This window comes from Danio rerio, chromosome 21, assembly GCF_052040795.2.
Source record: "Danio rerio strain M-AB ecotype USA chromosome 21, GRCz13ab, whole genome shotgun sequence".
Classification (NCBI taxonomy): domain Eukaryota; kingdom Metazoa; phylum Chordata; class Actinopteri; order Cypriniformes; family Danionidae; genus Danio; species Danio rerio.
In genome coordinates this window covers 51,387,501-51,415,000 of record NC_141041.1, presented here as the reverse complement: position 1 = coordinate 51,415,000, position 27,500 = coordinate 51,387,501, and the positions used below count along the sequence as shown (strand labels likewise).

Genomic DNA, 27,500 nt, shown 5'->3' with positions numbered 1-27,500 from the left:
CATCATCTTCAGCAGCTCAAACACTCTAATGGCTAATGGACAGACGGCTGCTTCTCACTCAGGGCTGCTGTTTATGCTAATGAGATGGAGAGATGGGCACCAGTGGGCGGGGCTTTCCCCCTCTGATGACACGTACAGCAGGAGAATGTCAATCACAGTGTTTCTGCATCAAGTCTGATTAGAACAAACACAACTCACTCATCTTTATCATTAAAGGCTGCTGGAGCACACACACACACACACACACACACACACACACACACACACACACACACACACACACACACACACACACACACACACACACACACACACACACACACACACACGCACACACACACACACACACACACACACACACACATTACTGAGGTTCAATCTTTAATGCTGTTTCTCCACTGTAGGCGGTGGTGATCTGCCATGGCGGGAGGATCGGCTTTTTTCAGGGGGATATTCGTCTGCTCCCTGATGATATGAAGGCTCTGAGGCCCACCATATTCCCGGTGGTTCCTCGTCTCCTGAACCGCATGTATGACAAGGTGAGAGAAACAACACACTTTCCCTGATGACTGTTTACACCACATCACTTGATTCTGATTGGCTGATGATTCTGATTGACTTTTATTCTAAATCTTGGACCAATGAAAAGGTGTGAAGCACCAAAAGCGACCTATATTAAAATATTGTTGTTATCCATCAATCCAACAATCTATTCCAGCTTAAATAGTGCTTAACATGTCAGTAAAATGCAGCATTTACATTTAATAATTAAATAGTAGTCTAAATGAGGCCTGTTATTGCAAAAAGGTCCACTTTTTGAGACAAAAGAGAACCACCGCTTTCACCAGGCTGTCCACGGGCCTGTAGCTGCGCTTTAATCCTGTCAGATTCATGCTGCAGTGAAGACGGATGTTAAACTAGATCCCCACCAATGTCAAAAGCAAATCTAAGCCCGTGGGTTGGTGACCACTGCTCGAGTGGGACCGCGTCTTCAGGAGTGTGTAGCAGTCATTCAGCAGTAATGTTTGTGTGTGTGTGTATGTGTGTGTGTTTGTGTGCAGATCTTCAGTCAGGCCAATAACTCAGTGAAGCGCTGGCTGCTGAACTTTGCGGCCAAGAGGAAAGGAGCGGAGGTGAGCCGCGGCGTGACCCGCAGCGACAGCATCTGGGACAAGATCTTCTTCCACAAGATACAGGTGTGTGTGTGTGTGTGTGTGTGTGTGTGTGTGTGTGTGTGTGTGTGTGTGTGTGCATCACAAAACTCAGTCTGACACATTTATGGCCAGATATATTGAAAAACAAACAAACAAATAAATAAATCTGTTATTCCAGTGGCAGTGATCATGTAGCTTAGGTATGTTCAGAACGTCATCAAAGTATTTTATATGCTTAGTAATGAACAGACGTAAACACACACACACACTCACAGCATGTTACACTCTGAAATACACATGCAAAATAATTATACTTATTTTGTCAAACAGTATTTTATCAATCTGAGATGTTAATTTAATAAAGTAAGCCGGCATTCTTTCACTCCAGAATCATAATGGTCTTAGTAAGAGCTGTGTGATATGACACAGTGCATTAAACACTAATCTTCAGCAGTCTACGTGTGTTTGTTGCCTCATTACACACATACACTGCTAATTCTACAATACACACATTAAACTGACAAAGGAAACAGTTAAACTGACGCTCTGCCTCTTCAGGGTGGTGCATTTGTGGGCATCAGGGAGTCTCTGTGCATTTGCAGGAGACTCAGGAAACTTCTGGGAGACTTGGGATATCTGCATTAAAACACTGTAAAGATGTGAAGCTTTAGTCTTCCTGCCTTTCCCATTTTCAAAATAAGAGTCTTACATACATTATAAGTTTGGGGAATGTTTAGTTTAAGTAAGAGTTTACACCATTACCTACTGCCTTTAACTAAGACATAAACTGTTGATCAGCTCTTATATAGCATGACAGGGGTGTCCAAACTAGGTCCTGGAGGGACCTACATGTTTTAGTTCCAACTCCAATTAAACACACCTGAACCAGCTCATCAAGCTCTTACTAGATATGCTAGAAAAGTCCAGGCAGGTGTGTTGAAGCAAGTTTGAGCTAAACTCAGCAGGACAGCGGCCCTCCAGGACCCAGTTTGGACATCCCTGTAGTATGATCTTACTCTACATCCCTAATATCCAAACCCAGCTACTTCCTCACCATTAATACGCAGCTAATTAGTAGTTTATTGAGTTAAAAGTCGTAGTTAATGATTGGTTAATGACTTGTTAATTGTGTGATTTGTGCATTATAATAAAGTGTGATCTGAGTTTAATATAAGCTTAGATGAACTTAAAAACGGCTGGAGGAAATGATCATTGCTGTAATCTCACTCGGAAATGCTGTGGCCAATCAAATGCAGCCTGGGGTGCGCATATTAATGATCTCGTGTGCCAGTCTGTGTTTTGTTCTGATTGGCCTGATTTACGGACACGCTGCCCCTTTCACCACATTGACTAAAATCAGCACGCGTGATTGCATGAGACCAACAGAAGATCAAAACAGGACCACTCTGTACGCATCAATGCCTAATCATCTTGTTTTATCTATCCTGCCTCTTTTCACAGCATCATACGTCAGAAATGTGCATGCTCAACTCTAGTGTGAGCACGGCTTGAGGCTATACTGAAACATTATTCTGCATTTAGGCTACCTTTAGCTTTGCCAGCCGCTACACAGAGAGAGACACAGACCAGAGAGGCTGAAGCCAAAGCAACGCTGATGAGCTCCTGTGTGTGTTTATGCGTGTGTGTGTGTGTGTGTGTGTGTGCTCCTACAGGCCAGTCTGGGTGGTCGGCTGCGTATGATCATCACTGGAGCAGCTCCGGCATCTCCGTCCGTCCTGGACTTCCTGCGAGCTGCGCTGGGCTGCCAGGTGAGCCGTCTGGAGGACAGACCTTCCTCCTGCTGCTGCTCATCTTCATCATCTTACTGCATGTGTGTGTGTGTGCAGGTGTACGAGGCGTATGGTCAGACCGAGTGCACCGCCGGATGCACCTTCACCACACCTGGAGACTGGACCTCAGGTGAGACGGCCAGATTCACCAACAGCCTGAGCTTTCTGAATGTCTGCAGCTGATGGAGCTTATCACAGATTTTATATTAATCTTTTTTCCTATTTAAAAATGTTAACTTATGTCGATCAAAGTACTTTACAGAGCAAACTACACACAAACTCTATACTTAAACACACACGTGAAGTCAGTCAGCCTTCTGTTTCCTGGTCACTGAGTGTACTGCAGCAGACTGACTGTGCTGCTCTCTCTGATGCACATCAAACACACAGCAGACTGACTGTGGTTTACTGCCTGATGAACTCACACTGAAGTGCCTTTTCAGTCTGTGATTAGCAGATAAGCAGCTGATAATGATCACCCAGACGCTCAACACAGTAACAAACACACAGCGCGCACATATACACAAAGACAATACTGCAGGAGGCTGATTCTGATCAGTGACCTATGCAAGACTGTAGTGATCCCAGGATAAATCTGCTCATGCTTTAGTATATGGAAAATAATTGATCATTTTTACAATAAAAATAAAAGTGGCATCTGTAAATGTCATTTTAAGGGTTATTCTGATCATTAAACTATAATAACACACTAAACACACTGCACAAACATAATAATAATGCATCAGAATGTAATAATAATCCCCACAAAATGTGCTAGTTAGCCTAATATACAGCTCTACATTTGGCTGTATGTTCATTCATGATGAACAGTAGCGTTCTGTATTTTGAGACTCCTAACTAATGCTGTGTATGCCAGTGAAAGTGTAAACAAAATCAAGAGATGACACTTTTATGTGTGTTTTGACATGTCTTGTCCTCTCTGGCCCCGTCTGTATCTTCATTAAACGGATGCACATATACACAGAGCATTGATAATCATAGCTGCAGACTGAGGACGGATGTGCTGCAGACAACAGCATGCAGGAACCGTGAGAATCATCATATTTCTGCTGCCTGTCCTCCATCCGCTGTCAAACCGCAGATCTGGAGCATGAGTGTGTGTGCTGAGAGCGCCATCCTGTGGCTCATTCCTGCAGCACACACCACTGTACAGTCATCAGCTCACATTCACCAGAGCTCACAGTCTGAGTCAGAGGCAGCCTTAACTCTGCCCCCTTTCACAAGCTCTGCTGTCTCTCTTGTGTGTGTTTGAGTCTGAGCTGAGATTAGCACACAGATAATGTTCTCCAGCTCTCTGAAACTGACCCTTGCAGGCTTTCTTCCTAATTGTGGTGTTTTGGTGACTGTCGCTTTAAATGCAAATGAGATTGTGCTCTTTTCTGAAGAGGGCGGAGCTACAAACACCTGTGTGTCAGCATAGTGACAGGTGTAAAACAGCAGTGTGTGTGTTGTGAGTGCTGGTCAGGTGTGTGTGTGTGCTTCAGTGTGAGTGTGTGTTGCAGCTTCTGTCAGTCTATGTGGCTCCTGTCACTGTTCATCTAGAACTCCACATCTATAATCCTCTTAGTCTATGCTGAGATCATCTTCAGCAGCTCAAACACTCTAATGGCTAATGGACAGACGACTGCTTCTCACTCAGGCCTGCTGATTATGCTAATGAGATGGAGAGATGGGCACTAGTGGGCGGGGCTTTCCCCCTCTGATGACACGTACAGCAGGAGAATGTCAATCACAGTGTTTCTGCATCAAGTCTGATTAGAACAAACACGACTCCCTCATCTTTATCATTAAAGGCTGCTGGAGATACTCACACACACACACACACACACACACACACACACACACACACACTGCTCACACACACACTACTTGGTCTAAAGCCCTTATAAACGTGATCTTGTGTTTGTTTCTGCAGGTCATGTCGGAGCTCCTCTGCCGTGTAATCTCATTAAACTGGTGGATGTGGCTGAGAAGAACTACTTTGCTGCTAAAGGAGAGGGAGAGGTGTGTGTGTGTGTGTGTGTGCACTGCTCTGTTAGAGAGAAAAGCAAAGTAAGTAAACAGAACACTTGGGGTCATCATGAATGCTGGACGCTGTGTTTCAGATCTGTGTGAAAGGGCCGAATGTGTTCAAGGGTTACCTGAAGGACCCGGTGCGGACCGCCGAGACGCTGGACGCTGATGGATGGCTTCACACTGGAGACATTGGGAAATGGCTGGCGGTAAGATGATGAAAACACTGTTGCTCCTTCAGGACTCCTCGATTATGAAATATCGCAAATGTAATGTAATGTAAGATTATTTCAGTGCGCTTCTCTTCCACATTTCTATAAATAGCAATGATCATGCAAGTGTGTGTAGCTCACTCCACCTTGTAAACAGCTCAGTCAAGTTGGTTTTAGGTTTGATATTTGCCCGACATTTGAGCACGCAATTATAGGATCATCTGCAAAGTACATCGACAAAACAAGGATGCACAGAAACGCAAACAAGAGGAAAGTGTTTCTAGAAGATTCCAGTAGAGGCCTGACTGATTCACTACAGAGAGCACGACTACTATACCTCTAACCATACAGCACATACACAGCAGAAATAGACAATAGACCTATCTCTTGTCATTAACATCAGTTAAACCCCTAAATGTTATTTTCTCACTATTTCACCTTCATTTATGTACACATCACAAATATATAGATATATAATTTTAAAGTGTGTAGCACATCGCCAGAAGAGGTTACAACAAGTGAGATTTATTCATATTTGTATTTATATAAATATATAGAATGCAAATAATTTTTAAAGATACTTACAGTAAATCACCCTACTGTAATTTAATGATTTTAAAGGGTGTCAGTGAGGCCTCTGAAAATGTACTACACTCTTTAAAATCATATAATGACAGTAGGGTGATTTACTGTAAATATTGCTCTTCAATATCTGTGTACTGTACAAATATAAAGGTAAATAAGGGTAAAATATCACCTGTAGTAAGTCAGTCTGGCCGCTGTGAATGTACTACACCCATTTAAATCATAACATTACAGTAGGGTGATTTACTGTAAATATCTCAAAAAATTATTTGCATTTTATATTTTTAATGAATAAATTTCACTTCCACTTCTGGCAATGTGCTACACACTTTAAAATGATATATATATATATATATTTGTGTGATGTGTAAATTGTGTACATGTGAGAAAATAGCATTTAAGGGCTTTACTGATGTGTACTGTATGCCTTTATTATTATTACATTATGTATTTTATTATATTATATAATTATAATCCCGACTCAATATTGCGTATACTTGCCATGTGACTATTGCGAACGATCACAATGCGATATCGATGCTGAAAACATTTAATGTGCTGCTCTAATGAGCACAAAGAAGGACAATCAGGAGGTAGAGGCTGCAGAGCGTTCTAGACAGAAACACTGGAGCTGTTGCACATCATAAAGTTCATCAGTACATTACGGTCAGCGCTCTAACATGAAGCCCTGTGTGTGATTAGGCATTTCTTTATATTTACACTTTAATTACGCTGCACAAATATGCATCAATATTCTGGCACATAAAGATGAATATAACTGATGACAGAAGCAGTGTAAGGCTGACGTGTCTAGACTGATTTCCACAGGAGCAGCAGGCGTTTCTTTATTATGCTCAGTGGGATTCTGTGGCCAGGGCTAGAGATTCTGTATAAGCATCAGGAAATGTTTCTTTTAGTAATTGTTTGTCTGTTTTCTCCATCAGAACGGCACACTGAAGATCATCGACCGGAAGAAGCACATCTTTAAGTTAGCTCAGGGTGAATATATTTCCCCAGAGAAGATCGAGAGCATCTACATCCGCAGTGAACCCGTGTCTCAGCTCTACGTCCACGGGGACAGCCTGCAGGTGAGTAAGAGAAGAGTTTACTGGATTACATTACACCAATGAAAACTGCGAATCAATTCATTTATTTATTTATATATATATGTATTTATGATGATATGATGTGGTCAGGACTGATGGTGGTGTGGGGAGACCCTCCTCATGCACATTATATGTATATATATGCACATTACTTACTAATTTGTACATATATACTGCATTTATTACGGCTGGCAAAAATTAGTCGCTATTAATTGCATCCAAAAATAGGTTGTTTGGACCTAATATATGTGTGTGCTGTATTATATTTACATGCATGCATTTATTTGAGAAAATGTTTCTATATATTTAGATATAAAATATACTGTATATGCATATCAAACAAATTATATCTAAATTTAAATATCTCATAGTGACAATATTCTCCTGTATAAATACACTTCTATGTATGAGTTTATATCACATATACATAATAAATATACTATATATAATAGACAGTAGGCGGCACGGTGTAAAACGCTGTGTATGTGCAGGAATAGTTGCCGGTTCATTCCGCTGTGGAGACCCCTGATTAATAAAGTGACTAAGCCGAAAAGAAAATGAATGAATGAATAATAGGCAGTTGACACACACACACATATATTATGTCAGAACCTTTATTTTGGATGTGATTATCGCATTAATCTTATCCCAGCTCTAGAATTCATATAAATATTATCCTCTGACTATTTTTGGATTTAGATTACTTTTGTGCGAACCCTTATTGGACGTCACATATACTGATGCAGGATAATCTTGTGCTATTTTGACAGAGAGAAATATAAATTCTCTTCGTTATTTATCCTCATCAAGAGCCTGAAGAGCTTGAGTTTAAACTTCACAACACTCACACTGATATACAGTACGTCACTGTCAGGGTCTGCTTAGAGTAACTCTATAGAGTCACTAAACCACATATTCTGCAGTTAGGAGCATTACAATACAGTGTGTTTGCATTGTGAGGATGAGCAACACATTTGCTGTCAAACTTAAGATCTTTTGTAATTTGCTGCTGTTTTTTGCAGTTGTGTGTGTTTTTTTAGGTGCAGTGTGCTAAACTCTCTCAGCCATCGCACACTTCTGACTTAAAGTTACTTTTATTCAACCAACAAGTTTAGTTTTTGACTGTAACTGGCACAAGCTTCTCCAAAAATATAATACAGTGATGTACAGAGGCATCATAGTGGAAAAACATATCTCAGCTTTTGTTTACATTTGATCAAAAACTTTGTCAGAACTTGCCACGGCAAAAAAAAAAAAAAAAAAAAAAAAAATATATAATATAATAAATATAATATAATATTATAAATTATCATAAATATAATATAATAAATATAATAAATATAATATAGCATAATATAATACAAATATGAGAATATAATCTAATAAATAAAATAATTGAGAATATAATACATTTAATATAATATAGTATAAAATAATAAATATAATATAGTATAATATATGAAAATATAATATAATAAATATAATATAATATAATAAACAATAAAATAGAGAAAATCAATGAGTTGTAAACTATTTACCATCATAAAAAAATTATAAAAAAACTGCGTGTGTATTCCGATTATGAGTATTATATAAAGTAGTTTCCTCTTATTACTAGTACTGATTGTCATAATCTGATTATGAAATTTTTTATTATTATAATCCAGTTTAATATTAATCATACACCCTCCATCTTCACACTCGGATCTGTGTGTGTGTGTGTGTTTCCAGTCGTGTCTGGTGGGCATCATTGTCCCGGATCCGGAGGTTTTTCCCTCGTGGGCTCAGAAGAAAGGTTTTGACGGAGGTTTCCACGAGCTGTGTGAGAATAAAGTAAGTCTGATCCTGAACTGGCTGAGCGTGGGTCAGTGTATTCTGACTGTTAACTGTGCTGTTTCTGTTGTGCTGTGTGTGTGTGTGTGTGTGTGTGTGTGTGTGTGTGTGTGTGTGTAGGAGCTGAAGAAGGCTATTCTGGAGGACATGGTGCGGCTAGGGAAAGCGAGCGGCCTCCATTCATTTGAACAGGTGCGTTCATAAACTCAGCCTTGAGTTATCCGTGATGATCATGTGTGGCTGGAAAGCGCACGTTTAACCCTTAAAGCTTCCCTAAAGACATTTCTGGACAAAATCATTTAATTTAGATCTTTTTAAAAATAGTTTCTTTAATCTGAGCAGTTTGAGATTGGGTGAACTGGGTGCTCCGGTTTCCCCCACAGTCCAAACACATGCGCTATAGGGGAATTGATCAACTACATTGGCCGTAGCGTATGAGTGTGTGTGTAAATGAGTGTGTATGGGTGTTTCCTAGTACTGGGTTGTGGCTGAAAGGGCATCCGCTGTGTAAAACACATTCTGGAATAGTTGGTGGTTCATTCTGCTGTGGCGAGCCCTGATGAATAAGGGACTGAGCTGAGGGAAACTGAATGAATGTACAGTACCGTATGTTTGACCTGCTTAAGAAATGCTGATTGTTGTCCATCAGTTTGTATTCAGTGGCAGAATCACACCACACGTCCACATGAGATGATCCCTCCTGTTTCTGTCTCTCCTCCAGGTCAAAGACATCTACATCCACAAGGAGATGTTCTCCATAGAAAACGGATTGCTGACCCCGACTTTAAAAGCCAAGAGACCCGAGCTGAAGGAGTATTTCAAGGAGGAGATCCAGGACCTGTACAGCAGCATCTCCATGTAACCAAAGAGCGGGACGTTTTGGCCATTCCTCCATCATCATCATCATCATCATCATCATCATCATCATCATCATTTCTCCTCCCTCATGGAAAGCAGCTGGCAGTGGCAGCAGCTCTGAGCGAATGAGCCGTGGGTCCAGACCGAGCATGAGCTTACAGAAGCAGTGATCTTCCTCTGGCCGTGAATGTCAACAGTCGGTGTGCCTTTAGAAAACCACAGCAGAACCTCCATGTCCAGCTAGCGTGCATGTTTCATTCCTCCAACAGGCAGAGGATCAGACGGTCCAGTTTTGCTTAGGGCTCAGAGAGGATATCCAGCAGACGTTGAGCTGAAGGCCATGCATGCAGGGTGCCGGCGCTCCAGCGTGGACGTCCCCGTCATTCAACTCAACACTACACTCGTCATCAGATCTGTGCGCTGACTCCTCAGAATCAGTCAGGACTCGATCTGTCATCTAATGACCCAGCGGCAGCACATCCTCTCAGCTTACTAAACAAAGTAAAAACACTTCCAACATCTCTCAGAGCAAACTGCCGCCTCAGTTAAGGATGTAAAACAGGGGTGGCACATTTTGTCAGCTTCAAATGTCAGAATGAATCAGCATATTAATAATGATGTATGAACATTTCAGAAGTCCATCAGGGTGAATTATTAGGGGAAGCTTATTTTACAGCATGTATATCCCCAGCAGGCACACAACGTCTTAAGACATTACTATTAGCTTAGATTTAGGTCGTGACATCATGTGACCAAACGTCAATATCGTGCCAGTGTGTAAGTTCAGCATTATTGTTTAATGACGTTGATATTTGGTTGATGATTGGTGTTGGAAAGTGAGCAAAATACGTCAAGCCAACATCTTAAACCAACATCATATTCATCACGTCAGACACTGACACTTGTTCAAAACACAACATCCAATGTCTGATAGACGTCATAGTGGTAACGTCCACACAACATTATTAGACGTTGATATTTGGTTGGACATTGACAATTTTCATTTCCAAACAAAATGCTGGGTCAGATTGAACTCCTTATCTCTCTTATTATATCTTTATTTCAGATGGTAACTTTTAATAAAGATGTACAAACAGGATAGCACATTTTGTCAGCTTCAAATGTCGATCAGAATAACTACCAGCTTAAATAAGGGTGTAAACACAGATTATTTACCTAGTTTCACAGGAAAACTCATTAAAGTTTGACTTGTTATTTCCTAAAACTAAACAGTATGCTTTACTTGCTTAAAAAAAGCTTCTCTGTCGGATATTGTTAGATATTAATCCACCAGATGGCAGTTCAGTGCCAGAATCTGGATTGGATTGTAATTTGGTTCACAGCAATAGCCGACACAGAACACCACACAAATAATTATTAAAGGTCATATAAAAACTAACTATTATTAAATAAAATGGTCATTTAAACAGAACAGTTACCAATAATACATGTGCAAACAGCAGGAGTATCCAGTGATCATGAGCAAAACACAACTTAAATCAAGAGGCCTCTTCTAGACAAGTAAAGCACGTTGTCTTATCTTCAGGATGCAGCACATGTTGTCTGCTTCAAATGTTATTTCAAAATAAGAGTGTCAATATGTTCAAATGTCTATCACCCTGCATTTTAAATTGAATTTGTTTCATTTTTAATTAGCTTATTGTTTATTAGAGAGGTAGTTCATTGCATTTGATGCTGACACATGGTGTTACCCGTTTATACACCCAAGTTAAAGCTGCTAGTTCATTCTGATAGACGTGTGAAGCAGATAAGATGTGCTCCCGCTGAAACATGACAGATTGAGCTATTTTGAAGAGTTCATCAGCACAGATCATCTGAACACCGGTGCGACTCTCTCTGCCAGACCACTCGCTTTTCAGTTCTTTCACCCTGAAGCATTTCAGTAGTAGTGTACATTTTTGAAGAAAACTAGACGTGAGAATATATAAGCAATGGTTTGACGTGTAGAGAAACCAGTAAGATTTGAGTCTGCTCTTGAATGATATCAGAACTTTCTCTTTGTGTTTGGCAGAAGGCTCATGTTCATTTCTGTATTATCACACTTCAGCACATTCTCACTCCCGACTCCTCATTTAATGTCCTTTGTGATGCTCCGGACATCCCTTCGGCTTGACTTTTGCATTATGCGTCTGATTATGCAGTGTATTGCGTGTGTCTGTCAAATACGAATCACTTTATTAAGATGCATACTCTCAGATAGTGTTGTCGAAAATGTATGGATAATTATCTACAGTGTACTCAACTATTTAAAATGATCCAGTCTTGCTTTCGGTTTGTATTGAGACCAAAATCAGAAGAGAGATGAACAATTAATAATACTATTAAGATTTCAACACTTGTTTTAATCAGAAAATAAGACGAGATTGCACTCATTTAGTGTCATGTTCCCTAATTTAATGCATTTCAGACTTAAGGACTGCTGACGTACCGGGGATAAAAAGCATTTTACAGTTTAGTGTACTTCATTTGCATACTTTTAATGCGGCATCATTTGTTCCCCACGGTATCAACAATAGTATCGAATATCGGTATTTTCAAGGTATCGTATCGAAGTTGGAAATTCCAGTATGGTGACAACACTACTTACAATAATGTTTTGGAGCATCTTCCACACACCAGACCCTAAACCTGCCCACTTCACAACAACATAAAGCAGCAGCAGCAGGCAAAAGACAGTGGAATCACCTCTATTTATTACAAAAACAAGCATAGAAAAGCAATATAAACAAGGCCTGTTGCATTATAACCATGTCTATATGGGAAAAACGGAGTGATTTATGATGTTTTGACATGGGCGAGGTGAGCCAGCAGTTGTGTCGGTTCCTTCTAGAAAGTCTTGGAAGACTTGAATACTCTTATCTGTTCAGTAAACTGCGGCTGTAGTTGTATCTGTTCACTATGACCTGTTTTATATTGACGAATGGATGTATGGATGGGTTTAGTGCTAGGAGCTGGTTTACTTGTGTAACGGAGGCCAGCGAGTAAGTGCTGTGCAGGTAAACCTCACTCCTCTGACCTTTAAAGGTGCTCTAGCGACAGACGCCAGAGGTCATGGTCTTTAGGCTCCTTGGTAGAGCAACCGAATCCCATGCGGAAGGTCACCGGTTCGATACCAGCTCGGAGCGGGTTGGGTGGCATATAACCAGCGTGGTTACATTTGCTCGTAAATCTGTTCAAGGTGTAATGTACGTCCAGTAGTTTTGACTGTTTACTCTAGACAAACTCACACCTCAATAACAGCCAAACTATTACCCGACATGTCATTTCATCTCAACCCTTTGGATTAGCACATCAACACCAAAGGTTTTAAAGCAAGGATAGCCCTATACACTTTATGAAGGGGTTCACTATATATAATGACGTCAATATAATGCTATTATACAGATTATTGTAGAGCAGTCGGGAGTGAGAATGTGTCGCTCAGTTATTTTAGATTTCTTCTTATGGCATTAAAACACGATGCATTTCACTCGCCGCCTTTCGTAGGCCTCCTCAGTCGGCCTGTGTTGTGTTTCCGCTAGAATGTTTTTTTTAGCTAATTTAATGATCAGGGTTATTCTGTTGTTCATTTATTTATTCCTCTCAGAGGTTGAATGCCCCTAGTCTCCGCACAGCTTTATGCTCAGTTTTATTTGCAGATCAACACAGCTGATTCCTCCTAGTTTCAGGCTCGGGATTCGGTGGTGAGAATCGTCAGAGCAGCGTTCTGTCAGCGTCTGTTTAATTAGCATCGTCAAGCGTTCATCACAGTCTTTCCGTCGAACAGCACGTAGACATTCGCCAGTATGAGCGGTGAGCCTTACACACGTTTTATGTTACAATCTGGAGAGAAAGAACGGTTTGTTTTCCCTTGATTTTGACCAGCGGTTTGTGTTTTGGTAATTCTAACAGTTCACCTGCATCTTTTCCTGATAATAAAGTCTTTTCTGCGCATGTACATCTCTGCATATACACTGACATAGTGACGAGTGTGAGCAACAGATGTAAAAATAAAGACGAATTCTTTGTAATTCTACTGGTTGTGGTGATGTTTAGTGTGTGTGATTAAGATCAGAGATGTCACATGATTAATATTCCTCATGACAGATGGAGTGATGTGTGTATGCCGGATCTTTCAGTGTTTGTCAAAGCCCTGCGATGGGTTTTCTGATATGTGGTCAGGTTCAGCATGTTTGTTCACTGTGAGCTGATACTGAATGATCATTTTTGGGTGAACAACAACAGCCAGTCTTCCTTCTCTCTCTGCCTTTGATCATTGTTAGATCCCATGACTAGGGCCATGACGAATCTGCTGACATTCTTGTGCTATTTCTGCACAGCATTTAGTAAAATATGCAGATTAGCTGTGAAGATAGCTGTGTGTGTGTGTGTGTGTGTGTGTGTGTGTGTGTGTGTGTGTGTGTGTCTGAGATAGTACTTGATCATGTTTAGTTCATGTGGATTCTGAATGGCAAATGCTGAATAGTGATAAAGAGCAGAAAACTGGGTAACACTTTATAATAACTCCACACTATGATCCATTTATTAAGCATTAGCAAATAGTGAATTCATTATCTGTTAAGCGCTAACTCTACATTAATAAACATTAGTAAGCAGTTTATAACTGCAGCTACAAATGCTCTATTCTTGACTTACAAACACATGTATAATGTGCTTAATTGGACTTTCATACTTTGTTAATTATTTATTGTTCATTACTAAATTATTACATCTTTTACAAACCAGTTATTTAAGTATTGTTGGTGTTTTTTAAGGTCATTCAGAATGAGTTAGTAAATGATTAATAAACTATTGAAATCAACATTTATATGTCTTATTATTCAGGCATATACTAATAGTTAACTAATATGTTAATAAATGCTTTATTAACACAACTTCATGCAGTTTTGTGAGCTAATCTAAAGTGAGGACTATTAATGCTTTAATAAATGCCTTATAAATGACTATTACAGCATCAGTTAAATTCTAAAAAAGTACATAAACATTATTCATTTCTATTCATTTAAAGATACACAAATCAAACAGTATCAAATGAAAGGTAGATCTGTTCAACGTGATCTAAAATAAAAGTACTGTGCAGTTTAAACATTGCACCTTATCATAGTGTTAAATTATTAAATTGATGTTGTTTTACCCAATTTTATGTTGTATTTTGACACTCCTGTTATTCAGCCATGTTTAATACTCACAGTAATTTTGCTTTTTAGATAAGAGTGCAAAGATTATTGTTCATTTGATACCGAGCCTTTAATAATCATTTATAAAGCATGAAGACTCCTCACTTTAGATTAGCTCACAGAACTGTATGCAGTTGAGTTAATAAAGCATTTGTTAACATACAGAGTAACCATTGACATATGCCTGAATAATAAGATGTAAAAACCTTGATTTCAATAGTTTATTAATCATTTACTAACTCATTCTGAATGATCTTAAAAACCTCCAACTACTCTCAAATACACATGGTTTGTAAATAATGCAATACTTCATTTAGTAATGAAAAATAAATCATTAACAAAGAATGAAAGTGCAATTATTAGGCACATTATACATGAGGTTGTAAGTCAAGAATACAGCATTTATAATTGCAGTTATAAACTGCTTGCTAAATTTGATAAATGTACAGTTAATGATTAACAAGTATGCTTGATAATGCTTATTAAATGATTCATAGTGTGTAGTTATTATAAAGTGCTACTGAAAACTCCTGCTCATGTTCAGGAGCAGAAACAGACAGACGACACTTCACCTGTTGTTCTTCATCTTTCTGGAGGTGTTCCTGAAGCCCAGAGCTGCTGTCAAATGAAGGTCTGTGTTGATGGAGCGCTGTACTCTCTGCCCGGTAACAGGAGCAGTCGGCTTTATTCAACAAAATAGTAAAAATACAGTTTATATATAGCACAATCTCTTATATCAGCTGTACATCATCAGTCACATTCATTTACAACAGAACAGACCATAAAAAACCTGTATGCTTATATCAATAATACAATCGACGCTGTTCAGACCCAAACTACACACGGACTAACAGTAAACCAGCATCCATCATCATACTCCAGTTCTGTCCCTTAATAGAATAGATTTATCAAGCCTGTACAGCCAATGTCCAGTTGATGTCCACATGTGCTGCAGACGGAGAGAGATCTGCTGTCAGCCTGTACAAAACCCCCCGTCCGCCCGGGACGGACCTGTCCAGACGCACAGCTAGCATATAAATATAGTTCCCTTGTCAAGCAGTGGTGATCCGGCTCACGGCAGTATGTACAACTGTAGAAAGCAGCTGTCCATCCGGCACACACACACACACACACACACACACACACACACACACACACACACACACACACACACACACACACACACACACACACACACACACACACACACACACAGCACTGTTATTGCGGATAAACCCAGGCAGCAGACGGAGAAACACTGTAAACCGAGGAGCTGTAAACACGTCTGATGCTGAGAAGAGTCCAGAAGATGAGCAGAGCATCAGAGCAGTACCGTAACGCTGAGTCTGTGTGTGTGTGTGTGTGTGTGTGTGACGCAGACCAGGAGGAGCAGCAGATGAAGACCACATGCTCTTCTTCCTCACAGAGAGAAACACTGGAGGATGGAGATCAGAGACCAGGAGGACCGCCAGTCACACTGCAGACACCTGCTCATCTGAAACACACACACACACACACACACACAGACACACACACACACACACACACACACACACACACACACACACACACACACACACACACACACACACACACACACACACACACACACACACACACACACACACACACACACACACACACACACACACACACACAGGAAGAATGAGTTGTAGATTGACACAACAGAGTGACATTAGCAAACACACACAGCTCAAACAATCTCAGTGTTGGACTGTCAATCTCACACCACAGTCCAGCACTGATCATCATCATCATCATCCTCTCTTACTGGGAGTTTACACTCCAAATATCTGAATATTCTTAAACCAAAAAGCATTTCTAGACAAGCAACAAATATAGTGTTGTTCTCAGAAATAAAGAGTCAAAATGAAGTGAGTTTCTCCTTAAAACAAGTGTGACCCTTTAATCAATAGATGCATTGATTTTTTTTCATTTAAACAAGCAGAATAATCTGACAATGGGGGAAGCAGAATAATCTAGTTTTCCCTGTTGACATAAGATGATCCTGCTTCCCCCATTGTCAGATTATTTTGTTTGTTTTAATGAAAAAAATCAATGCATCTATTGATTAAAGGGTCACACTTTACAATAAGGTTCATTAGTTAATGTTATTTACTGCATTTACTAACATGAACAAACAATGAACAATACATTTACTACAGTATTTGTTCATGCTAGTTAACATTAGTTAATGAAAATACAGTAGCTCATTGTTAGTTCATGTTAACTCTTGGTGCATTAACTAATGTTAACAAGCATGGACGTGGATGTTAATGATGCATTAGTAAATGTTCAGTTATGATTATTAATTGCTGTACATGTGTTGTTCATGATTGTTCATGTTAGTAAATGCATTAACTAAAGTGTTACCGATTTAAGATGCTTTAAAATGCTGTTATTGATTTAAGAGTTTGTAGATATTTGCATTAGAAATAAGACCAAAGCTGTAAGCCAGGCTGCTTTCACACCTAGACATTTGTTTGGGCATCTTGTGTGTTCGCCTCTGTTAGTTTGGTCAGTTTGGGCATCTGTGAACATCACAATCATGCTCAGATCCGCACAAAGAAGCAGGGAAAATGCTTCAAGAGGACCCTAAAACAAGACGGACCCGACCATTTAGGTTATACACGGCAAAAATTCTTTACTTTGTTTTTTTGTCTTGTTTCAAGTCCAAATATCTAAGAATTCTTAAATCAAGAAGAATTTTCAAGACAAGTAAAACATTTAGTCTTGTTTTCAGAAGTAATACTTCTTATTAAGAAGATTAAATTCAAAACTCAAAATTAAGTTTTTCCTTATGACAAGTTTTTTTCCGTTTGACATGAGATTATTTTACTTGTTTTAAGGAAAAACTCAATGTTGGCGTATTACTTCTGAAAACAAGACTATACGTTTTGCTTGCCAGGAAAATGCTTCTTGATATCAGAATTTGTAGATATTTGGACTAGAAACAAGAGGCTAATAGTATACAGATGAAAAGAGAATAGTGTAATCTGGATTTTGAAATCAACAAAAGTCATCTTTCAAAGATCTCCTACAGCAGCACCGAGCAATAGCCACGGCACAATCCACAAACCCCGGTCGGGTCCGGCAAATTTTCGGTTCCCCTTGAAACATCTCTGCTGTCGGCATGTGTTGTGTGTAAACGCAGGTGTGTTCTTGATTTGTTTGCATTGTGAGAGACAGCAGCAGTTTTTTTTTTATGTGTTTGTGTTGTGAGAGGGTGGCACGGTGGCTCAGTGATTAGTACTGTGGCCTCACAGCAAGAAGGTCGCTGGTTTGAGCCCTGTCTGGGTCAGTTGGCATTTCTGTGTGGAGTTTGCATGTTCTCCCTGTGTTGGCGCTATTAAAGAATTGATGAACTAAACTGGCCATATTGTATGAGTTTCTATGGGTGTTTCCCAGTACTGGGTTGCAGCTGGAAGGGCATCCACTATGTAAAACATGCTGGATAAGTTGGTGGTTCATTCCGCTGTGGTGAACCCTGATAAATAAGGGACTAAGCTGAAGGCAAATGAATGAGTGAGTGATGACTGAATGTGTTGTGAGGATTTGCCGCTGTCGAAGTGATGAGGATGATGTTAATTAGCTGGTGTGTTTTGTAACCGCATGTGTCTTCTTGACTCGCAGCACACTGAGATCTCTCGCTCACTGTAGAAAGCACCCTAGGAAGAGCACTGTTTGTAATGTGCTGTGAATGCTATGAAGCCTGTGTGTGATCTGAGCTGGAGGTGTTTCTCTCCCCGCTGCAGGTTCTCCACATACCCTCCTCCCTCTCCACAGCGCACTGAGTGTGTCGGGACGGCTCCAGCTCGGGTTGTGGCTCCGCCAGGCTGCGTCTCAGTCTGCAGCTCTGCAAGGCGACTTTATATTCGGGCGGTTTGAGCTTCTGGGCGTCCTGAGCCTGAGCGGCGCCCAGAGTCAGACCCTGATAACCTGGCGGCGTTGGTGGAGGAGCACGGAAACGCTCGTCTTTACAGGGAGACGTTACACAGTACACTGGCAGAACACACACAAACACACACACACAAACAAACATCAATAAAAGAAATCATAACGTAAATCATAAAGACGATCACTGAGAAACTGACACAGCATGCAGAGGGGTGAACACCAGCAGATCTGAACACACACACACACACACACACACACACACCGCACAACATGCTTCTATTTCTTATTGTCTTTGTCTTGTTCAGGGTTCGTACTGGTGCTGGAAATCCTGGAAAATGCTTGGTTTTTAATAAAGTGTTTTCAAGGTTGGAAAAGTGCTTGAATCTGCTTGCATTTGGAATTGCAGAGCTCGTAATTGCGACCGTTTTGGTTGCAAATGTGCTCGAAATTTTATCTATGCGAGCTCAAAATATATTTGGGAACATTTGTGCATAAAGAGTGCATTAAATTGTTGCCGTTCGACCAGTTTTCACTGCAAAACGTTCACTGCATGCGTGTATTTAGGGGACATACACGCAGAAAAATGCCAAACGAAGCACTCAGGAATGGTTTAAAACAGACATGTCAACTTGCTACTAAACCCTAACAAAATCTGACTGGAAGTTCACTTTTTGAGATATCAACTTTATGTAGAAAGAGACCAAACTTAAAAACATATGTCTTCCAATACTTTACAATATTCTACCTTGCAATATTTTTAGGTGAACTATCCTAATAAAACTTGCTCCAAATTATTCACCAATTTAAGTTCAAATGTCATATTATCTTTTTAAAATAGCACAATGAATTTAAATGTAAAGTACATACAACGTACATAAAGGTAATTTGCCATGATTGTTAGGTGATGGAAAAGCATACAAATGCACGTTGAAAGTGCTTAAAGTGCTGGGAAGTTGGAAAAAGTGTAAGAACCCTGCTTGTTTCTAGTCCAAATATCTAACATTTTTAAAATTAGGAATTAAATTAACAAGACAATATTTTTACTTGTCTAAAAAAATGTTCCTTGATTTCATTGTTTTTAGATAAAAAAAGAAACAAGACTAAAATCATGTTTGCATGTGTGCTGGAGTCCTTTCTCACAGAAGACCACTGAAGAACTAAAGGAGTCGAGATGCCTAAAGTGCTGTAAAATGTTCTGTTTAAAAGCAGACTTGTTCTCATCCTTTCAGATATTTCACTCAACTTAATGAAAAGAACATGTTGATCAGTATAAAAAAGAAATGAGCAGTGTTGGGGAGACGCATTACACAAGTTATACACATTAAGTAACGAGTAAAGTAATGCATTACTTTTCAAAATGAAGCGATAATGAAAAATAAATAGCTGAAATAAAATGTAGTCACAATGAGAAGATGAAACAGACAGAAAGGAAGATGACAGAGCCTTACGTTTCTGCAATGTAAATATTCTCTTGATTGTGAACACATGAAGGAAAATAAAAGAGGATCATCTGAATGCACAGTGACTTTCCAGAGCTAATAAGACTAAAAGCACAAACACACTGTCATTATATACGGCATGTAGAGCTCTGGGTCTGGAAGCTCTCAGAAGATAACATATCCTTCATTAGTATTATCTGATGTGTTTTTTTAAAGGTAAATAAAGGTTATTCTGTGTATTGTAAACTCCTCCATAAAAAACACTGCAAGATCTGAATGAGATCAAGCCTCAGCAGGTCAGAAAAAGTAACACAAAAATAACGTGATGCATTACTGACCATAAAGAGTAATGCAACTATTTCATATTTTAGGGACTAACTCAATATTGTGATGCATTACTCTCCGAAGTTACTTTCCCCAACACTGGAAATGACCGAAGCCACACACCACCTTCATAAACATGCTCATTTCAGCAGAACATTTCAGACGGCACTTAGAGGATTTAGCTTCAAATGTGTTTTTTAAAACTGATTTCAGCATACTGTGGAACTATTGAGTACTACTGAGGACAGACACTGTGAGCTTTTGTGAGTGTGTGTCAGTGAGCATCAGATCTGCTGGTGTTCCTGTAAAGCAGCGCTCCTCAATCCTGCTCCTCGTGTCCCCCTGCTCTTATTTTAAAAGACTTAAATAATCACTCATTAGTAGAGATCTCCATGAACTGTGTTGAGATCGACATGTTCCCTACATAGTGTTCACTACTTTCTACCCCCTGCACAGGGGAAATCAGCTGAACTCGAAGCTTAATTCATTAACAAAACAAAAAAGACTTGCACTACTCATCTGTATGCAGATATAGATTCGTACAGTAGTGTGAAGGGCTTTTGTCTTGTTTCCAGTCTAAATATCTGAACATTCTTAAATTAAGAAGCATTTTCTAGACAAGTAAAACATTTTGTATTGTTTTCTGAAATAATGAGTCAAAATGAAGAGAGTTTTACCTTAAAACAAGCAGAGTAATCTGACAATGGGGAAGAGATATAATGATATTTCACAACTAAAGCAAGATTGATTTGCTTGATTTAAGAAAAGACTCACTTCATTTTGACTCATTATTTCTGAAAACAACACACCCTCATTCCCTCACCATACACACACGTTTAAGAGTGAAATGTGCAAATCATGATTCATCGAAAGCTGCATATTAAAATTTATTCTAAATGTCTAAAAAAATCAAGAACAACGGACAGCACACGTGTGCAATAATCATGTACGCCTAAAGAACCCTACATGTGTTGTTTACAGGATGAATGAAAAGCAGCTAGACGTTAACAACTGAGATTACAGTACATAAATCAGCTGCGGTGTCCTGTATGAAGATGATCAGTGTGTCTCAGGAAACGGCGTCTTTAGAGAGCCGACAGATGTGTTTCTGAGACTGATGGATGATCAATCACAGAATGCAGAATGTGTCATTTTAAAACAGTTTTTGATGAACATGTTTTGATGGAGCGCTCTGTGCGTCTGCAGCTGGAATAAACTCTGGCTGAGCATCAGGAGCGCTGATGCAGTCAAACCCTGAGTAGCATTAAAGCTCTTTCTGTAGATTCAGAGCCATCATTAGCTCGAATTCATTCATCTTGCAATTTTCTCTGGACGAGTGAGGAAAGCCCTTATATGGAGCTGATGTGGGCGTGTATCATGCAAATGACTAACCTCGTGCATTTTAGAAGACTCTGAATTCACTGACAGAAGAACGAGTGTGTACGCAAATGTGAATTAGGTGGAAAATGTCCATGAGAGTTTCAAATGTGCAGGTAAATATAAAAAACACGCTCTTAGTGATTTATACTTGTCTAGAAAATGCTTTATAAATGTTCATAAATGTGGACCAGAAACAGTAATAAGAGCCTGATGTTGTGTGTATAGCGGGGGGGTGTGTGAGGAGCAGGACTGTGAGCCGCCGCTGTAGAAACTGAAGCTGGTTTTCACCTATGAGCCCCTTCTCTGTGCTGGAGGTGATGGTCTTGTAGTCGGAGCCGTCGGCTGGATCTGTGCTGTTATGTTTAACTGGGTCATATCCGTCCTCTGAGTCTCGTTCCTCCAGCAGAGCTGGGTCCACCTCTGCGATCGGGCCGCCCATGGGGGTGTGGCGGAGGCTGAGCGGCTCTGGGGCCCGCTGCACCGTCTGCAGGCTGTCCTGAGGAGAATCAGGGGGCCACAACCGAGTTTAACCGGAGCACCCGGAGGAAACCGACACAGGGAGAACATGCAAACTCCACACAGAAACCACTGCGCCACCATGACGCCCCCTGACATGTTTACTTCTTAAAAATATTTAAAATGTTTCTTAAAATAAAAAAAAATAATAATTATATAAATATTTATCTGGACATTTAAAAGAAGATATTTGTGAGATCATTAATCGCAACAGCGAGATATTTTAATGTAAGGTTACGATAGCAACAGAATCGCATGGATACCTGAGAGTTGCTGGAGCAGGAGGTCCAGCTGGCGCGTCCGCTGTCCGCTATCTCTGAGACGGAGGAGTGTTCAGGGGCCGTCAGCTCCTCAGCACTGTTGGAGACGGTGGAGAGCGCTACTGTAGAGTCCCGTACAGATGAAGACCAGCTGAGACAGAAGAATACAGCACAGACTCAACACACGGCTGCACACCACACCTGACAACACTCTAAATCCAACCCGCTCTTTAAGATCTCTAAACTCAGGGCTATCCAGAATAGCAAAGTCCACTAAAGGAGGTCGAGCCTTCTCATTTATGGCTCCTAAACTCTGGAATAGCCTTCCTGATAATGTCCGAGGCTCAGACACACTCTCTCAGTTCAACACTAGATTGAAGACCGATGTTTTTAGTAAAGCAAACACACGGCGCAGCACATAACCGTATGATGCATGAGTGTGCTCCACACAAATGAGTGGGCTTGACAAACCACCTGAAGGACACACTCCTCTCCCGGTCTTTCTGTATTCCTCCTGTATTTCTAATTAATTGAGCTGAAAGTCATCAAAAATGCTGGCAGACAACTTAGACTTAAAGACAAAGGCCGTCATGACAGTGTGATGATGGTGTGTGAGTGTACCTGCAGTCTGCTGGAGTGTGTGTGAGTGTGTGTGTCTCTGCCGGGACGCTGGCGGGGGCCGCTGTGAGTCCCGAATCCACAGAACAGTTGCTGACGATGCTGGAGCGGGACGAGATCTCGCTGGAGTCTGACAGATCAGAGCGACCCGCGGGCATCAGGGCGTAACCTGCAGACAGAAAACAGTTCAACATGCTGCTTTCACTCGCGCTTCTAGAACAAATATCTACAAATCCTGACATCACAAGACATTTTCTAGAGCTGCAAAACATGCTGCAGATATAATGTTTCTCAGATATAATGAGTTTCTCCTCAAAACAAGCTAAATACTCAGCCAATGGGGAAGCAGAATGATCATGTTTTCGCTTTAAAATAACATTATTCTGCTTCCCTCATTGGCAGATTATTGGCAGACGTTAAAACCACATGCCTTTAAATAGAGTAAAATGGTTTGCTCTGATCTGTATCTTAATTAATAATCCTAATAATTATAAAAATGGATGGACATATAATAGGTTATACCACTGTGAATGCATAAACACGTCTATAATAATGCATTAATCAGTCTACTCAAGAACAAAACCGGCAGATCTAGAGCAGCAGAACTATCCACAAGACACTTTTCTTGTAAAACAGCGGATGTGTCTACATATAGCCTAACATTAATGTCAAACTAGATGCTTAATTTGACCCACAGTAAGCTCTAAAATAGCTAATCAGAGGTTACTGTAGGCCAGAATACACCACACATCCCTCAAAACACTGACAACTCAAATACACCTTATTAAGAAATTAGATGTCATTTAAACAAACACCTGAATTAGATTGACTGAAGCATGCATTAATCAAACTAACATTACTGAACAAGTTGAAGAGCCATATATAATTCACACCCTGGAAAAAGGGACTGTCAAACTAAGGTGACATCACTGTTCTGCATGTGAAGTGTGCAGCTCAGAGCAGTGTTGTTTTCTTTCCAGGCGGTTTCTAAGTGTAAGAGCTCATCTGGTCAACCACACTGTCAGTTCCTCTACTAGTTTCTTTCTTCAGCTGTCAGTAAACATGTGTGTGTGCTGTATTTACCTGAGCTGGCTTACACCTGCCACTGAGATGAGATCGAGACTGCGCAATCAGATCAAATATTACTGACGTTCACTTCTATCTGAACATGATGGACAATAAATATACAGCTGAAGACCGAATCATTCACCCTCCTGTCAAATTTGCATTATTTTTAATATTTCCCAAGTAATGGAGAGATGTTTTCATATAGTTTAATAACTCTGATTTCGGTCAGACTTTATTGTGATGGTCTGTTTGTTGAATTTAAGTTACAGTGCATCTACATGTCAACTAATCCTCATTAGATTATCAGTAGACTGTTGGGTTAGGGTTAGTGTAGGTTAACATGTACTTGTAAAGTTTCTTATGGTCAGTTAAACGTCTGATGAAGAAGCAGCATCAGCAGACATTAAGCAGACAGTCTACTCATACTCTAATGGACCATTAGAATGAAGTGCTAACCTGATTTATTTTCTCTTCTTCATGATGACAGCACATAATATTAGACTAGATATTCTTAAGACACTAGTGTTCAGCTTACAGTGACATGTAAAGGCTTCACTAGGGTAATTAGGGTAAAGTTAGGGTAATTAGGCAAGTCATTGTATAACAGTGGTTTGTTCTGGAGACAATCCAACACTAATATTGCTGAAGGGGGTGAATAATATTGACCACAGCAGTTCTAATTCATATATAATCATTTGTGACTGCGTTTATTCCTGCCAAACTAAAAGAAATCAGACTTTTCTCTGATTTACATAATATAATGAGAATACAGCAGGACATTCTCCTCTGTTAATCATCAATTGGGAAATATCTGAATGATGGAGGGTGAGCAAGTCTGTCTTCAACTCTATATCGCATCACCAGATGTAGGTATTCAAACCTAAAGCGCAACACAAAAACATCTGCCTTTATTACACAACACAGGAGAACACATGAACACATCTGAACAATCCTGTCAGCTAACATCCTGACGACACTCACTCCACACACTGCCTCTCTAGGTTGTGTCTTGTTTCTAGTCCAAACATCTGAACATTCTTAAATCAGGAAGCATTTTCTAGACAAGCAGAATATAATGATCAAGCAAACACTGACTGAAAGGAATAATCACCCCGTAAGAATGCAAATCAACACACACTTTACTCTCCCTCTGGTGTTTCCAAACCTTAATGAGCTTCTTTCTCCGGTTCAACACTAAAGAAGATTCTCTGAAGAAGCTGGAAACCGGTCACCATTGACTTCCATTGTATTTGTTTTCCTACTGTGGAAGTCAGTGGTTACAGGTTTCTAACATTCTTCAAAACATCTTCTTTTGTGTTTAACAGAAGACAGAAACTCATAAAGGAACAAGTGAAGGACGATTAATGACAGAATGGTCAGTCCTGAGGGAACTGTGCCCGTTAGTGGGACTCATTATGTCTGAAAATGAGAGGATATGTTGAGCTTGTCTGATTGAAGAGCTTTTACATATTTATACTTAGAAACAAGACACACACTCTGAGCAAAGAACGCTTTTCTGCAGTCTCATATGGCTAACACTGAAACACACTTCAGCCTGGCTGTGCTGATGGACATGTGTGTGTGTGTGTGTGTGTGTGTGTGTGTGTGTGTGTGTGTGTTTGCTCACACCAGCACCATGATGAATATATTAGTGTGTGTGTGTGTGTGTGTGTGTGTGTGTGTGTGTGTGTGTGTGTCTGCTCACCCCAGCACAATAATGGGTGTGCTCACCCCAGGGCCATGGTAAGTGTGTGTGTGTGTGTGTATGTGCGTGTGTCTCTGTGTGTGTGTATGTTCACTCCACCACCATGATGAATACATTAGAGTGTGTGTGCTCACCCCAGCACCATGATGTGTGTGTGAGTGTGTGTGTGTGTGTGTGTGTGTGTGTATGAATAAAACTCATCCTCATCTGATCAGACAGTTTTGCTCCTGCAGTGTGTGTGTGTGTGTGTGTGTGTGTGTGTGTGTGAATAAAACTCATCCTCATCTGATCAGACAGTTTTGCTACTGCAGTGTGTGTGTGTGTGTGTGTGTGTGTGTGTGTGTGAATAAAACTCATCCTCATCTGATCAGACAGTTTTGCTCCTGCAGTGTGTGTGTGTGTGTGTGTGTGTGTGTGTGTGTGTGTGTGAATAAAACTCATCCTCATCTGATCAGACAGTTTTGCTCCTGCAGTGTGTGTGTGTGTGGCTCTGCTGTCTGTCTCTGGAGCGGCTCCAGTCTCTAAAGAGCGCGACCGGCGACCGGAAACGCTTGCGGCGGCTCACTTCCTGACTCTGCCTACTCTCTTCCTGTCTGCTGCTCTGACAGGTGATGCTCCAGATGTGTTTCTGAAGGAAAGCCCCACCTATGCCGTAGGTGCGTCCACCAGGGGCCGGAGCCGAGGAGCCGTTCTGCCGAGACGACGAGACGCTCACTGTAAGGGGCATGATGGGAAAAATACTGTTAGACTCAGCACACTGAAACACATGCTTTACTTACACCAGGCATGTCCAGACTCAGTGCTGGAGGGCCGGTGTCCTGCAAAGTTAAGTTATAGCCCCAATCAGACACACCTGGGTTGGCTAGTCAAGCTCTTATAGGCTTTTTGGAAACATCCCTGCAGGTGTGTTGAGGGAAGTTGGAGATAAAATCTGCAGGACACCAGACCTCCAGGACCGAGTTTGGACACTCCTGGCCTAGTGCAAATATCTGAACATTCTGCAGTGGGTGATCATCAACATGTTGTGCTGGTTGAAGAGCTCTCATATTCAATACTGTCAAGCGTTTACGCTGAAGCCGGTGTGAATCGGGCGTAAGAACGCACAGATCTACGTACAGGCTAATGAAAGCACTCCACTACTGCAGTAACTGTCTGTGCTCATTTAAGAGAAGTTTAGTTGTGTTTCAAATAAACACACAGGACAGACATGACAAACACACAGCCAAATGCCAAAGTGTTCACTTTCAGTCCTCTTTAAATGGCGCATACAGAAGCTGCTCTGAGAACAGTGTGTTGATCAATATGAAGCGCGTCCGTCAGTCAGCACTGATGTAATCATAGACGGATTTAGAGGTTGTGTAGGAAGAGTGATGATCGTGTTGTATTCATTTCAACATGCTTTCAAGCCAAAATAAAGCAGAAACAGAATTCTCTGGAACAGCTCTTGCAATTGTGTCACGTCTGACATCGGCTCTGTGTTGATACCTTCACTTTTCAGATGA

At 40.5% G+C, this 27,500-nt stretch overlaps 3 protein-coding genes and 1 long non-coding RNA gene across 37 annotated transcripts in view; 2 read left to right on the top strand and 2 right to left on the bottom strand.

Annotated features, from left to right (window-relative positions):
* The window catches only part of acsl6 (acyl-CoA synthetase long chain family member 6), a 39,280-nt gene extending 25,672 nt beyond the window's left edge, over positions 1 to 13,608 (top strand). Inside the window, exons 12-22 of one of the 4 annotated variants that reach the window (XR_015520869.1) lie at positions 405 to 539; positions 1,062 to 1,196; positions 2,828 to 2,923; positions 3,002 to 3,074; positions 4,881 to 4,969; positions 5,071 to 5,187; positions 6,720 to 6,863; positions 8,613 to 8,714; positions 8,835 to 8,906; positions 9,436 to 11,507; positions 13,000 to 13,608. Coding sequence is in view for 1 of the 4 variants with exons in the window: in XM_087301992.1 (XP_087158118.1) it covers positions 405 to 539; positions 1,062 to 1,196; positions 2,828 to 2,923; positions 3,002 to 3,074; positions 4,881 to 4,969; positions 5,071 to 5,187; positions 6,720 to 6,863; positions 8,613 to 8,714; positions 8,835 to 8,906; positions 9,436 to 9,576 (1,104 nt within the window). In the remaining 3 variants the exon portion in view is untranslated. Of the gene's footprint in view, positions 1 to 404; positions 540 to 1,061; positions 1,197 to 2,827; positions 2,924 to 3,001; positions 3,075 to 4,880; positions 4,970 to 5,070; positions 5,541 to 6,719; positions 7,768 to 7,808; positions 8,127 to 8,612; positions 8,715 to 8,834; positions 8,907 to 9,435 lie in introns of those variants that run through there. The other 3 variants (XM_087301992.1, XR_015520870.1, XR_015520871.1) reach the window with 3 other exon arrangements.
* ddx46 (DEAD (Asp-Glu-Ala-Asp) box polypeptide 46) overlaps positions 1 to 27,500 on the bottom strand; it is an 800,847-nt gene that overhangs the window by 144,305 nt on the left and 629,042 nt on the right. The gene's annotated exons all lie outside the window — the stretch shown is intronic.
* The window catches only part of rapgef6 (Rap guanine nucleotide exchange factor (GEF) 6), a 77,906-nt gene continuing 65,385 nt past the window's right edge, over positions 14,980 to 27,500 (bottom strand). For 9 of the 31 annotated variants that reach the window (XM_088651585.1, XM_088651587.1, XM_088651586.1 and 6 more), the window contains 6 exons: positions 26,644 to 26,712; positions 23,229 to 23,394; positions 22,611 to 22,758; positions 22,120 to 22,327; positions 18,560 to 18,793; positions 15,409 to 16,257 (listed from right to left, as the gene is read on the bottom strand). In XM_088651585.1, coding sequence (XP_088507711.1) covers positions 16,220 to 16,257; positions 18,560 to 18,793; positions 22,120 to 22,327; positions 22,611 to 22,758; positions 23,229 to 23,394; positions 26,644 to 26,712 — 863 coding nt within the window. In that variant the 3' untranslated portion in view covers positions 15,409 to 16,219. 31 annotated transcript variants of the gene reach the window in all.
* On the top strand, positions 16,535 to 18,824 carry LOC147832057 (uncharacterized). Its single transcript, XR_015520903.1, has 3 exons — positions 16,535 to 16,688; positions 16,737 to 17,521; positions 17,851 to 18,824. It is a non-coding gene; the product is annotated as an uncharacterized LOC147832057 (long non-coding RNA).